This window comes from Puccinia triticina, chromosome 5A, assembly GCF_026914185.1.
Source record: "Puccinia triticina chromosome 5A, complete sequence".
In the NCBI taxonomy this organism is placed as follows: Eukaryota; Fungi; Basidiomycota; class Pucciniomycetes; order Pucciniales; family Pucciniaceae; genus Puccinia; species Puccinia triticina.
Genome location: NC_070562.1, coordinates 212,306 through 225,090, shown reverse-complemented (window position 1 = coordinate 225,090; position 12,785 = coordinate 212,306). Strand labels below are relative to the sequence as shown.

General features: G+C 47.8%; 2 protein-coding genes across 2 annotated transcripts; both read right to left on the bottom strand.

Moving 5' to 3' along the window:
- Window positions 1-2,542: 2,542 nt before the first annotated feature.
- On the bottom strand, window positions 2,543-4,324 carry PtA15_5A29 (uncharacterized protein; the record flags this gene model as incomplete). The annotated part of the gene is made up of 5 exons (XM_053169045.1): window positions 2,543-2,689; window positions 2,752-3,062; window positions 3,125-3,455; window positions 3,515-3,730; window positions 3,800-4,324. The coding sequence occupies 5 exons, from the start codon at window positions 4,322-4,324 to the stop codon at window positions 2,543-2,545; spliced, it is 1,530 nt and encodes a 509-aa protein (XP_053020014.1).
- Window positions 4,325-5,127: 803 nt separating this feature from the next.
- Window positions 5,128-6,963, bottom strand: PtA15_5A28 (uncharacterized protein; the record flags this gene model as incomplete). Its single annotated transcript, XM_053169034.1, has 6 exons — window positions 5,128-5,706; window positions 5,782-5,825; window positions 5,901-6,011; window positions 6,115-6,326; window positions 6,423-6,563; window positions 6,890-6,963. 6 exons carry the CDS (start codon window positions 6,961-6,963, stop codon window positions 5,128-5,130), a joined length of 1,161 nt encoding a protein of 386 aa, XP_053020013.1.
- Window positions 6,964-12,785: the final 5,822 nt, after the last annotated feature.

Below are 12,785 nucleotides of genomic sequence, written 5' to 3'. Positions count from 1 at the left end.
CATAATACCCAGCGCACCTAGCTCCCGCCCCACATATCCCGCACCACACATCCAATTGATTTCTTCATATTATGTGTTTGCAACATTGTTTTCATGGAAAAGAACTTTGATCCCTCTTCTACCTATGTATACAAATAAGGTCTGCCACATAGTAACCTGGAACTTCTTATGTTTCCATTGGTGTTCTGACACATCCACAAACATCTCTTATTTACACATTTTTTCCCATTTACCAGAGGAATAAAATTTAGGGTACAGGGTTAGGGTTAGGTTAGGGTTAGGACAGATAAACAGTTTGACGACTAGTTGTTGGTATCTCAATTCTATGCTTTAGCAGCACACACACAATATTTGCAGTGTTTGGTAATAATGTGCTTGAGTTATTTTGCAGTGCATGCATGGGAGTGGTGTTATGTGTTGCTTGTAGCAGAAAAGGCCAGCATGGCAAAGCAGAAACAGCACAGCCGGGCAAAGCAGAAACAGCACGGCGCAGCAAAGCTGCAGCCATCACCACAAGACTGAGTCACATACCACAATTCATCACACAAGTCTCAACCAAATCACCCCACCCATCAAGCCTACCATCTAATCAATTTCCAACAATTCAAAATGGTTGCAACTAGATCAAACCAGGCCCAAACAGGAGGAACAGTCATCACAGGTGGAATCAGCCGAAGAGTCGAACGAGGGAGTCGTGGAGGACGAGCAGGAGGACGAGGCGGTAGAGGCGGCTACAGAGGGAGTGGAGGCAGTCAACGAGCTCAAGGGCAAGAACAAGGACCTAATGGAGTCGGAACGGCACACGAAGGAGGCGGACGGGCACAGGAACAATCCCAATCTGAATCGGGGGACAACCAATACCATACCAGTAGGCACCAACATAACGATCAAGAAGAAGAGCCCCTACCTTTTGAGTTAACATTGGAAAATTATGAGAGTCAATTAAACAATTGGACCAAAAACCAACTCCGAAAAGTTTTAGAAAAACAGAGCAAACCATCAAACCGAATCCCAACCAACATAGAAGAGGCACTTCGATTCCACAAAAGGAACTACATAAAGGCAAAGTTGATGCTTGCTTGCATTGGTAACATCTCTGAAAAGATGGTCAACTCATTTCTGTGTGTTCAATTAGAATAAACTGATTCACCTACTTTGCAACAACTAACAACTTTCCATTACAATCACAGGGGTGAAAATCAACCACCACGAAAAAAAGCAACTGGAATTGCTATGTGGCATTCAGCATGGACAGTGCCGAGATACCAGGTTGGCACCTCCTCTATAAACTTGTTTCAATATCAAAAGATTGACAAAGTTGTATTCCTTCAGTGCCTCCACGACATTGCTCTATTGGATGGGAGGAAAGGAATGTTAAAATAGGACAAGCGTGGAAGAAACGATCCCCGACTGAAAGAATGGTATTCGATGCACGGATATTTGGTTTCTTCTCCAAACTTCCAATCCATTACTATGACGATGAAAATATGGAAGATGGTGAAGATGAGGAAAACCAACCTGCTGATCTTCTTACTCCAGAGGAAGAGGTTTTGTATAGACCCCTCTACGAAGATTTAGTTAACCATGAGAAGGTCGCATTGGTTGCCGACAAACCACCTGAGCTTGGCACCAAAGACGAAAAAAATGCCCTCAAGCATGTCATGCGAATCAATGCAGAGGTGATTGCAAATCTTTTGTTTTGGAATACTTGGTTGAGATACTGACCTATGCCCTCAAAGCTCTTTACTATTTCAAACCTTTACAACTTGACCTTCTATCTGTTGTCTGCCACCAGAAATCCAGGAATTGGCAGCTTCTGCAAAGAGTTATTGAACGATCAGTCCTGGCTGGGAGTGGCAAAAGACTACTGGGTTGCCAAGGAAACCTTTGAAGCATTTAGTCATGGACGGGATATTCAAAAAATTGTACAACAATGCTCTTTGCAACAAGCCTCTGAATCAGATCCCTCAGCTCCCTCCAATCCTCGCCACGCAAAAAGGCCCAAACGTAGTGATCAAATACAATCCCAGCTTCGTGCTCAACTTAACAGTTTGCTGGGTGAGTAATCAAACCACCATTAATCTCTGTGCAATGCTGATTTTTGAAATCACAGCTCAAGCTCTAGGCCGCGACAAAGTCAATTTTCCGAAGCAAAGGGATCCTTTGTCAATTGTATCTAAGGATTATCCTACTGTGAAGATTCTCCGATCAGAAGATTGCACTCTAAGTGAGGAAGTATTGATGGTCGGATTAGAATCAATGCACTCAGAATATAGAGAAAAATGGCTTAATGATATTGAGAGTGGGGCTTTCCAAATCCTTCCTCAAATACCCAAATAGTGTTTTTTCCTTAACTGCTTTTGATATAATTAAAAATTCATATTCATCTCAAATTTAAACCATTTTGCTTATCTTCAAGAAACAAAAGTTTTGAACTGATTTAATATACCGATTTTGAGCTTAACATTCAGATGATCAGAAATGGAGTAAAAATTTAGAAACTAATTAATAAGCCCGAATGATTTTAATTAGAAACTAAATACTAAACAGGAATCATTTGCTTGTTTTTGATTGATTCTATCTTCCTAATTTTCTTATCAATTTTACATTCTTCTTTGAACAAATCACAAACTTTTTCCAATGAGTATTCCGGATAAAGGGGTAGCCAGTATGCCGGATCACTAAAAATCTGTACCATAAAGTGTCAGACTTAGCTCTGAAAAGGACATAGTTATTCACAAAGGGGCTTACTTGATTACCGGCTTTGTACGCAGCCCCTCGAGCAATAGCTGAAAAAGTCGTAGCCCTGCTCCACATAGCCAGAGAAAAGCGCCTAGGTTCCTTGACTTCTTCCAAGAAGTAATATTGTGCCACACCATGCAAAAGGATACCAAACGGTCCATGGAATGAGTATCCATGCAATCCACAGTATGCCACCCCAAGCGATGGGAGAATAAACTCCCCACCAAGATGATTCCCGAAAAAGAATACGCTGTCCATTAAGAGGGCATTATTAATGTCGTGGTGGGTGTAAGGCTGCACATTCACTGAGACAGTTCGAGCTGGGAGGTAGTGATTCTCAGGAGTATATTTTATAATCAGGATGAACTTGTAGAAGACTTACAAGCAACAATTCGGTTGTTTTCTTGTTCAATTGCTTCTTTGACAGCCGAGGATCGATTTTTGGATAAAAATTCAATGGCACGTTCGGCAACGGCAGATGATTCGGGTAGGAAGATTCGATTTATCCAATACGAAAGCTTTGAATAAAATACAGTATCATATCGAAGCTCAACTAAGCCACAAAGGGTTGCACCAGTTTCAGACCGCATTGGTTCCGGAAGGTGAGGTTCGGGTTCAGACTTCCATTCTTCACCATGGCCCTGCAACTCTTCAGTCTTGATTTGGTGAGTTGAACATGGAATCTTCTTGTCGGCAGCTCCGGCTGAGAGTGGCTGCTTGCAGTGAATGTTGTGTAAGTTATTGAAACGTTGTCCAAAAGAAGAATACTCACACTGCCTAAGCCAAATCCATATGTTTGATAAGAGCACATTGAATCCTTGGCCCCCTTTGCAGAACGGACAAGGCCTTTTGGGTTGGATGAGAGTGGAAAGGGTGATTGCGGATGTGGAGCAGTGTTTTCGTTTGGACCAATGCGGACAGCCTCATCTTCTTTGATTTTAACAACATTTTTGGATACAAACGTATCCAGCGTCTTTATGGCCCGCACCTATTGGCAAAGAAATTGATGGGTTAAATCAATTCCATCCTGTTGACAACAAATTGTGGAATTACATACATCACAGGGCATATGGCCGGTCTTGTCAGATGGAGGCTTTGGTGGAAGTCCAACTCCAACACAAATACCACCCTCATCAATCAGCACAACCATGACGTCGGTTGGCAACACTTCGCACATCTTTTCGAGTTTGCTGGAATGCTGTAGAACCAATTCATATGTTGGAAAGCGGAGGCAAAAAGGTTTTCTGGTGCTGGGGTTAGTCTTCAATTGGTCCTGGTACGTCTGAATCCGAGTTTTAACCAATTTTGCTGCATTAACAATTTGATACATCAGCATGTTTTGAGGTGGGGTGGCCTCAGTAAAAGCCCCCTCAACCATTCCGATGATCTTGCAGATGTGATGTCCAGCATCAAATCCCTGCATTAGAAAGACTGCCAGTAGATCAAAGTCAACGACCTTTGTAATCGCCGAAGAATGCTGTTTCTGCAAGAAGTGGAGTGCTTGCGAGTTGAGGCTGGAGGTGTCTTTGTAATCGGAGCCCCGTTCAAATCCAACTGAAACCTGTGATTGGCTAGAATCCATCTTACTGGTTGAATTCGGGGTCAGTTTTCAACGCCACCAGTTGGTGTAAGTGTTGTTGTGGGGTAAGGATCAATAACCCCTTGTCTTCGCGCCAAGTGGTTATTGATCCCACCATGTGGTGGCAGGTGAGGTTTCGCACTTCATCCCGCCATCACACAGCACCCTTGACAACATCCACCAACCTGTGAAATATTTTTTTTGTATGTATGAAAAGTTGCTTACTTTGACCATTGTATAGTTGATTGGCTAACTACCTGCACTGATAAATCTAAAAGCACTAACTGCGCGAATGATTAAATTTATGGTCAGAACACCAAAAGAGGTTACTTCCACAATAAGATATTGAAATTAGCAGTAAGTGAAAATGGGGGGGGAGGGGGTGCTTGGAATCAGTTGATCAGTGTATGCTCGGAATCCAATCTGATTGGAGTTCGTTTGGGCTGGATGCTGCGGATGGCTTGAGGATTGGCTGACTGATCGGGATCCATAGTACTGTTTGGATGAGGGTGGCTTGTGGGAGACAGGCACTTTTGTGACCTCGTGTATTTGATTCAGACCTGTATCTCTCATCATTCAACCAAAACATTCGAAAAAAAGAAGAAAAAAAACTTCAGATTCTCTGCCACAAGAAATAGAGCGTGCATGATTAAATTACAGTCAAACTGTATCGGTTTTCTTGACAGACTGTATCCACTGCCAGCCGCGCCACCTTTGATTCTGAATGTTGGGCCCTGGGAAGGCTGTCGTACGGTTGCAAAAGAGGGCTTGGACCAGGCCAATAGCATTGGTAGATTTACCTTCTCCTAGAGGAGTAGGTGTAATACTGTTTGTGGGTGTGGGTGCAGTAAAAAAATCAGCTGGTTGGCCAGCTTGGACTCGATCACAGATGATAGACATACCCAACAACCCCTACATATTTTCCAGACTGTCGGGAGGTGCTGAGTGTACCTATGGCACTGGGTGACGGTGGCATTTTTGCAACGGAGAAGAGAGCAGACTGGGGTGCCAACAATATCACTCCGGCCCAAGACGACGGCATGCTTACAGGAGAGTTGAAAGCCGGTAGAGTCGATCAATCTGATGACCCTGGCGGGGGTGCACGGGTTAAAGAGTGGCTCGGAGCCCCTGGAGCTGAGCAGTCCAAGGTTGTACGCATGAAAGCCGTTGACATCCTTCTGGGGACTGACGGCCTCGGTCAGCCGACGCTTGCCCTCCTGACCAATCGAAGCTTTCAGAGGGAGCTGGACCAAGAGCCACTTACGAGCTTGATCAGGATTGTGCTTGAGGTACTTGCGGATGATTTCTGTCCATGATAGGCCGGGGCCAACGGTGTTTGGAAAAGACAAAATAATCCATGATCTTAATGAGAAATCAACTTGGGCCTACAAGTCCGATTGATCCAATGGTAGAAAAACTACATACCTTTGGCGAGGTTAGTGGTTGGGGTGATTAGGTACCCTTGGCGGTGATGGGCGTGGATTGAGCCCATGATCCGGCTGATCTGACCAAGTCGAACGCGAGCATATCAACTTGGGCCTACAAGCCCGATCGATCCCACAGTAGACAAACTACATACCTTCGGCAGCGTTAGTGGTTGGGGTGATAAGGTACCCTTGGCGGTGATGGGGGTGGATTGAGCCCGCGATCTGTCGGATTTGACCAAGTCGAACGCGAGCATATGTTTGACCTTTTGGCTGGGTGCAAGGAAAAATATCAGAGGGTCGGAGAAAGTCAGCCCGACGAGTTTGTACATTGTTCACAGACAGATACATGCATTGGTAGATACTCACCTGATGGCGAGAGATGATAGACATCCCGTTTGAAGGAGGGTGTGCAATCGATGAGGTTGTACTGTCCGCCGGCCTGAGCCAGGCGATCACGCGTAGGACGGACCTCGTAGATCGGGACGCCGACTAGTCGCAAGAGCGTGGCGAACTCGAGCAGCAATGAGCCGGCGCCCGCCGTGCATGTCTCAGTACCTTCCCCAGCCACGACACCATATCTGAGATTAATCTAAGAGGTGTAGGGAAGGTAGTGAGTGAATGAATGGAGGAAGATTCAGGATAAGAGGAAAAGGTGGTGGTGGTGGTGGACGAACGCAAGCATCGTCCGTCCGTAGCCTCGTGGGCTGGTGCGTGCACCCTCGTCGGATCCTTGGACTATGCTGCCCCGGCGTCGGCGTCGGCGCTGATGGTCGGTCCGGGCGGTTTCCGGGACGCAGTCGCGTGTCCGAATGTGTCTTTGTCAGCGAGGAGGCCGACTGCACCTGGTTTGATGCAAACGACATGGGGTCTGAGACCCTGGGCTTCCAGTCGAACAGCTTTGTTCTAGAGGGCTTTGACGATCGTCCCGAGCTTTACCCCTTCTTCATGACAGTGGAGAAGAAGTTAATCCAGTCGAGGGGGATTGTGCTTGATAGGGCGGCGTTGTGACGGTCGTCCGGGGTAAGAGGTCTGTCAGTAGTGGCGAGGGAGATGGGTTTTCTGTTCAATTTTGGTACGATTTCAGTTCACGGGGGTGGCCATCATCAAGAAAAGATTCTGATCTACAAGTGGGATATCTTACATTCTTTGCCCTGCCTGATTGATGTGGGTCCGGTCACCGCCACATGTTGAGTTCAAGTCCTGCCGCCAGAGCATCTCGGAAATGGGGTGGACTGGACTGCTAGCATACATACAGCCAGTCCGCCGCTTGCCATGACCTCACCTCGACGACCCAATCTGAAACTGTTCTAGGGGGAAGAAGAGAAGAAGATGGTGGGAGGGAGGAGGGGTAGAAAGGGGACAGGATAAGTGAAATTAAGAAATACTTACAGGTTGCTTGACCCCAGGAATTGATAGTTCGAAGCCGGCAATGAATGTGGTCCATGGATGTAGGCCCACATTGGTTTGAAGTGGATTGGGCCCCCGTGTAGCCGTGCTACAATTGGCTACGCGACAGGCGCCCATACTAGGGGCGCGCTGTACGCGTGTTAGGTTTTTCCGGCTCCGGCTCCGGCTCCGCACGAGCCAGGAGTTAGAGGTGCCGAAGCCCCTGCGTACTGCACGCAAGGGGTTGTTGGTTTTGTTTCTTCTTTCTTTTCTCAGACAAGGCGTGACCTGTACACGCCCATATTGTCTGTACCGTTGAATTATCATTCATCGTTTTCTTCTTGTTGTTTGGTTCTCTTTTCCATTGTCGGCCCTTATAAAAGGGCCTCTCTTGTATGTCTGTTTCCCGCATCCATCCCCTGTCGTTGGAAATCCAGACACCTCTTCTTTGTCATTTAGCCGCGTGTAGCTTTGCTCCGCCGCAGGCCCATTTTCATAGCCTTGTAGCCTGCCCGACTACAAGTGGTAGCGAGTTCCTTTTTACGTTCCGACGTTTTTTGGACTCCACTTTCGGCACCGCTTTCCCTATAATACCAATCAAACAACCCTTTAAAATCGTAGTCTTTTTCTTTGCGCTTCGGCAAATAAAAAACGTAAGATTAGACATCTCTTTGGTTTGGTCTGGGTCACGGTTGCTTCAGTTGGAGTCCCCAGTCTCTTGTCGACTGGTCCTCTGGGGCAGGGTCCTGCTTGGCGTGCTGCGCGCGCATTCGTCTGGTGTTTTTTCTTCACAGTCACTGACGTGTCGAAATTATCCTTTTGTTTTTTGTTTCTGTCCGTGATTAGATGCCCGTTGGTCATAGTCCCCCAAGTGGGAAGCAACCTCTTCCTACCGTTGGCAGCGAGGTTGTCCCTCAACCCCCGCAGGATGGCGTCCGATACTCGAAACGCGAGGTCGAGGCGATGAACCCAGCCAAGCGTCTGTGGTACGATAACCACAGAGACCTCCCTCAATGCCAGGAGGATCTCATCGGATACGATAATGATGCTGTAAGTCACACTACGACGAATAGTAGTGACGTTGTTAAGATGTTGACCCATATTGTTGGGCAGATGAATCTCGACGGACCCGTGAGCCGGCGCTTTTGGTGATAAAATTAAAGATAACCGGCTTGCTAACGTCCATTTCTCCTTTTCTGAAGTGGACTTTGTTTGTGTTTGCAGGATCGCGCCGTTAGCTAGTTACGACGTGATACTTGGTCGTGATTGGATCGCAACGCACGTTTCGTCGACGGATTGGGAGCACAACTCGTGGCGTCTTAAGGGGCCAAGCGGTAATGTTGTCGTTTTTCAGCCTTCCTTGCCCGCTATCTCCTTGATTCAGGAGACAGTCCTCGCGCCGCTGACGGACGAGGATGAAGTTTTGTTACCCAAATTTTTTAGGCGCCGTGGCATCTGGGAAGGTGCAGCAGAAAAGCTGCTTGCGCTCACGGAATCGGAGGGCGTGGAAGGCCCGCGTGAAGAACGCCCGGCCGACCTGCCCACTGTGTTTGGGAAGGAGAAGTTAGGTGAAGAGCTTCGTGCGCTAATAGCCGAGTTCTCGGACCTCTTTTCCCCCATTGTTAAAGCCTCGACACGCAAACGCGTGATCGAGCATCTTGTTGATACTGGTACGGCCGCGCCTATTTATCAGCCGGTCCGACAACTGTCGCCAGCTCTGCTGGGTACTCTGAAAGAGAGACTTAATGGCCTTCAAGATGCCGGATTTATCCGGCCATCTACGTCGGCGTGGTCTTCACCGATTGTGTTTGTTAAAAATCCTTCCTCCGGGAAGGTAAGGTTGTGTGTTGATTACCGGCAGGTGAATGCTGTCACGAAGAAAGACGGCACCCGCTGCCGGTAATTCAAGAGTGTTTTGATGCGCTTCGCGGCGCGAGGTTCTTTTCCAAGATTGATTTGCAGCAAGGATTCCATCAGATGAGGATAGCCCCTGATGATGTACCCAAAACTGCGTTCGGGACTAAATACGGTCACTTCAAGTGGCTCGTAATGCCCTTTGGTTTGGTTAATGCGCCCAGTACTTTCCAGCGTATGATGACCCACATCTTGAGGGAATTCATCGATGTGTTCGTCCAAGTATACTTGGATGACATCCTGGTGTACTCTAGGTCCGAGGTCGAGCACCTCGAGCATGTGCGCACGGTTCTCCAAGTCCTTCGAGACGAAGAGTTGAAGTGTTCTGGAGCTAAATGCTCCTTTGGCTTGCGTGAAATGCAGTATGTAGGCCACGTTGTTGGATTTAACACGATCCGTCCGATGAAAGAAAAGATTGAATGTATTCAATCTTGGCCGCGCCCCACGACTGTCTATGACGTCCGGGCTTTCTTAGGATTGTGCGGGTTTTACCGCCGTTATGTTAAAAACTTCGCGAAAATTGCTACCCCTCTTCATGGCCTGACGGCTGGAGGCGTAAAGAAACGCGAAAAGATCTTGTGGTTGCCCGTCCATGACGCGGCGTTTGTTTTTCTTAAAGAGGCTCTGGTGTCTACACCAATCCTCCTTACCCCGGATACAGCTAAGGCCTTCATTATGGAGACTGACGCGTCAGACTTTGCTGTCGGCGCGGTACTGTTGCAATATGGCGACGATGAGCGTCTGCACCCGGTTGCTTTCGAGAGCTGCAAGCTCAACAAAGCCCAGATTAACTACCCGGCACAAGAGCGGGAGTTGTTGGCCATTATCCACGCTTGGCGGAAATGGCATGTTTATTTAGATGGCGCTGTTGTCACAACCATCGTGTATACAGATCATGCGTCCCTGGTTTATTTGAAATGCCAGAAGCTCCCGTCCAAGCGGCTCTGCCGCTGGCTGGAGGAGTTCGCCGAAATGGACATTGAAATCCGTTATAAGAAAGGCGCTGACAACATTGTTCCTGACGCGCTGTCCCGACGGAGTGATTTATCACTCGTGGATGATATTGGCGACGTCCTTGATGAGACCGATTGGCCTTTGATAATCCCTTACTTGATTGATAAAAGGGAGATTCCAGCTTGGGTCCCCGAGGGGCTCGTAATGAGAGCGGAGCAGAATTTGAAGTCCTTTGAATATGACTCGGACGACGAGACCCTGATCTATCTGGGGCGTCCCGGACTGCTCGAACGCTCACCGTTTATCCCGCTAGCACACCGGTTCGATCTACTTCGAGCGGTTCATGATGATTTAGGTCACCGTGGCCGTGACTGCACACTACAGGTGCTGCGTGGCCGAGGTTGGTGGCCCAGACGGTACGAGGATGTTAAAAGTTATATTGCCACTTGTGCGCCGTGCCAAGTGCATGAGCGTGCGCACGCGTCGCAGGAAACAGGACTTCAGGTCCCTTTGCCTGCGGTGATGCCGTTTGAGCGGTGGTCCTCCGACTTCATTAAGATGCCGGAGAGTTATAAGGCGGGATACAATTGGATCTTGACTATTGTCGACCATTGTACATCCTGGCCAATAGCCATCCCTCTAAAAAACGCTACGGCAGATGCTATCGCAGAAGCCGTGTTTGATCATGTGATCACCCCTTTTGGGTTACCTCGCGAATTCCTCACGGACCGCGGGTCTAACTTTTTGTCTGCCGGGTTTGCCAGCTTTTTGGCCAAGGCAGGAGTTAAGAAGCTTAATACTTCTGGTTATCACCCCCGTACCAACGGGAAATGTGAACGGTTTAATGGTATCCTGGAGAAGGCTCTTTTCCGCCTGAATACAACTGGGGACCCCAAACGGTGGGAGGATTTTCTCCCCGCTGCTCTATTCTCTACTAGGATTCACGCAAGTGATAGTAGTAAGTTCTCGCCCTTCGAGCTTGTTTATGGTGTAAAACCACGGCTGTTGGGTGATAAGCGACGCATGGTCGCCGCAGATGAGGCCTGTCCTGGCGAGCATGAATTAGCTGCCAGGATTGAGGAGCTTAATAAGCTCAGGTTGGCGGCAGCAGGTAATACTGCCATTCGCGCCGAGGCCAATAAAGCCGCTTTCGATAATAAAACTAGGTTTGCTCGCGATGTAGACGCCCTTGTTGTGGGCCAATCTGTTAAACTTCGCAACGAGGAGCACACGAAGGGCAGCCCACGTTGGTTCGGCCCCTTCGAGATCAAGGCAATTTTGCCGAATAATGCTTATATTCTTAACGACCAAAATGGCGACGAATACTCGAGGCCCGTGAACGGAAATAGCTTGAAGCCGGTGTCCCTACGATCTTTGGTGGTCAATGGGATGTGGGCGACGCCCCCCGCAATTGCTCAGCGGGAGCGGCAGGCTGAGGCCCGCGTGGCCAAGGCCCTGCTTAAGAAGACCACTTCGGTGGCAAAGTTATCTAAGCCGGTAAAGGCTAAAAAGGTTAAAGGCGCCGGAAGGCCTCCGGCCCCGTCGGTTACTGATTCTCCGGCTACCCCGGCTCAGCCGGCGCGGAAGATACGCGTCTGTTTTGACGGCCAGCTGCTCCCGGAAGGTGCTGGGGCAGCCCCTGTCTAGGGGGGGGCGGTTGTAGCCGTGCTACAATTGGCTACGCGACAGGCGCCCATACTAGGGGCGCGCTGTACGCGTGTTAGGTTTTTCCGGCTCCGGCTCCGGCTCCGCACGAGCCAGGAGTTAGAGGTGCCGAAGCCCCTGCGTACTGCACGCAAGGGGTTGTTGGTTTTGTTTCTTCTTTCTTTTCTCAGACAAGGCGTGACCTGTACACGCCCATATTGTCTGTACCGTTGAATTATCATTCATCGTTTTCTTCTTGTTGTTTGGTTCTCTTTTCCATTGTCGGCCCTTATAAAAGGGCCTCTCTTGTATGTCTGTTTCCCGCATCCATCCCCTGTCGTTGGAAATCCAGACACCTCTTCTTTGTCATTTAGCCGCGTGTAGCTTTGCTCCGCCGCAGGCCCATTTTCATAGCCTTGTAGCCTGCCCGACTACACCCGGCTGGGGAGTTTGCCCCCGGACCAGTATACACCAACACTTGATATTGAAGTCCTCCTCTTTGGCAATTCAAGAGTAATTTGCAAAGGAATGCAAAAAAAAGATAATTATGTTTGGCAAACCTGCAGATACAATGCAAGACAATTTGAATTGATCAAAATTTTCCTTTTGGGTAGATGATAATTTATTCATCAAAAAGCTATTGTTGTTAACAACAATGTCACCAATAGTGAATTATTCAACTGATCAATTAGGTGTCCAATCAAACAAAAAGAATTGCTGTTATTTTTCTGAAAGACAAAAATATCTAGACTTTATTTGCAATGGTGTCAAGAGAAAAAGTGCAACTGGTAGATTTCCCTAAAAGTCACCAAAAAAAGTGATTAATGGAGGATCTTGAGATTTGATAAGAATCCCTCAATGATTTTAGACACACAAGACTGATACCTTCATCATGAAAAACCAACATCAATTTGGTTAGTGACTCCTTAACAGGTTTGGGATTGGGATTGAAATCATGATTTTGTGGTCCCAATTAATACTCAGAAGAGGTGCAACTAACTAGGAGAAACTTGGGAATATAGCTTGTTTCAAGACTGTCACTGTAGCTTTGGGCTGCTGTTGCTGAAAAATACCAACCAAATCAGGAAAGGGTCTAACTTGATTGTAAATCAAAAGATGCAGCAGTAAACTCCCAACAT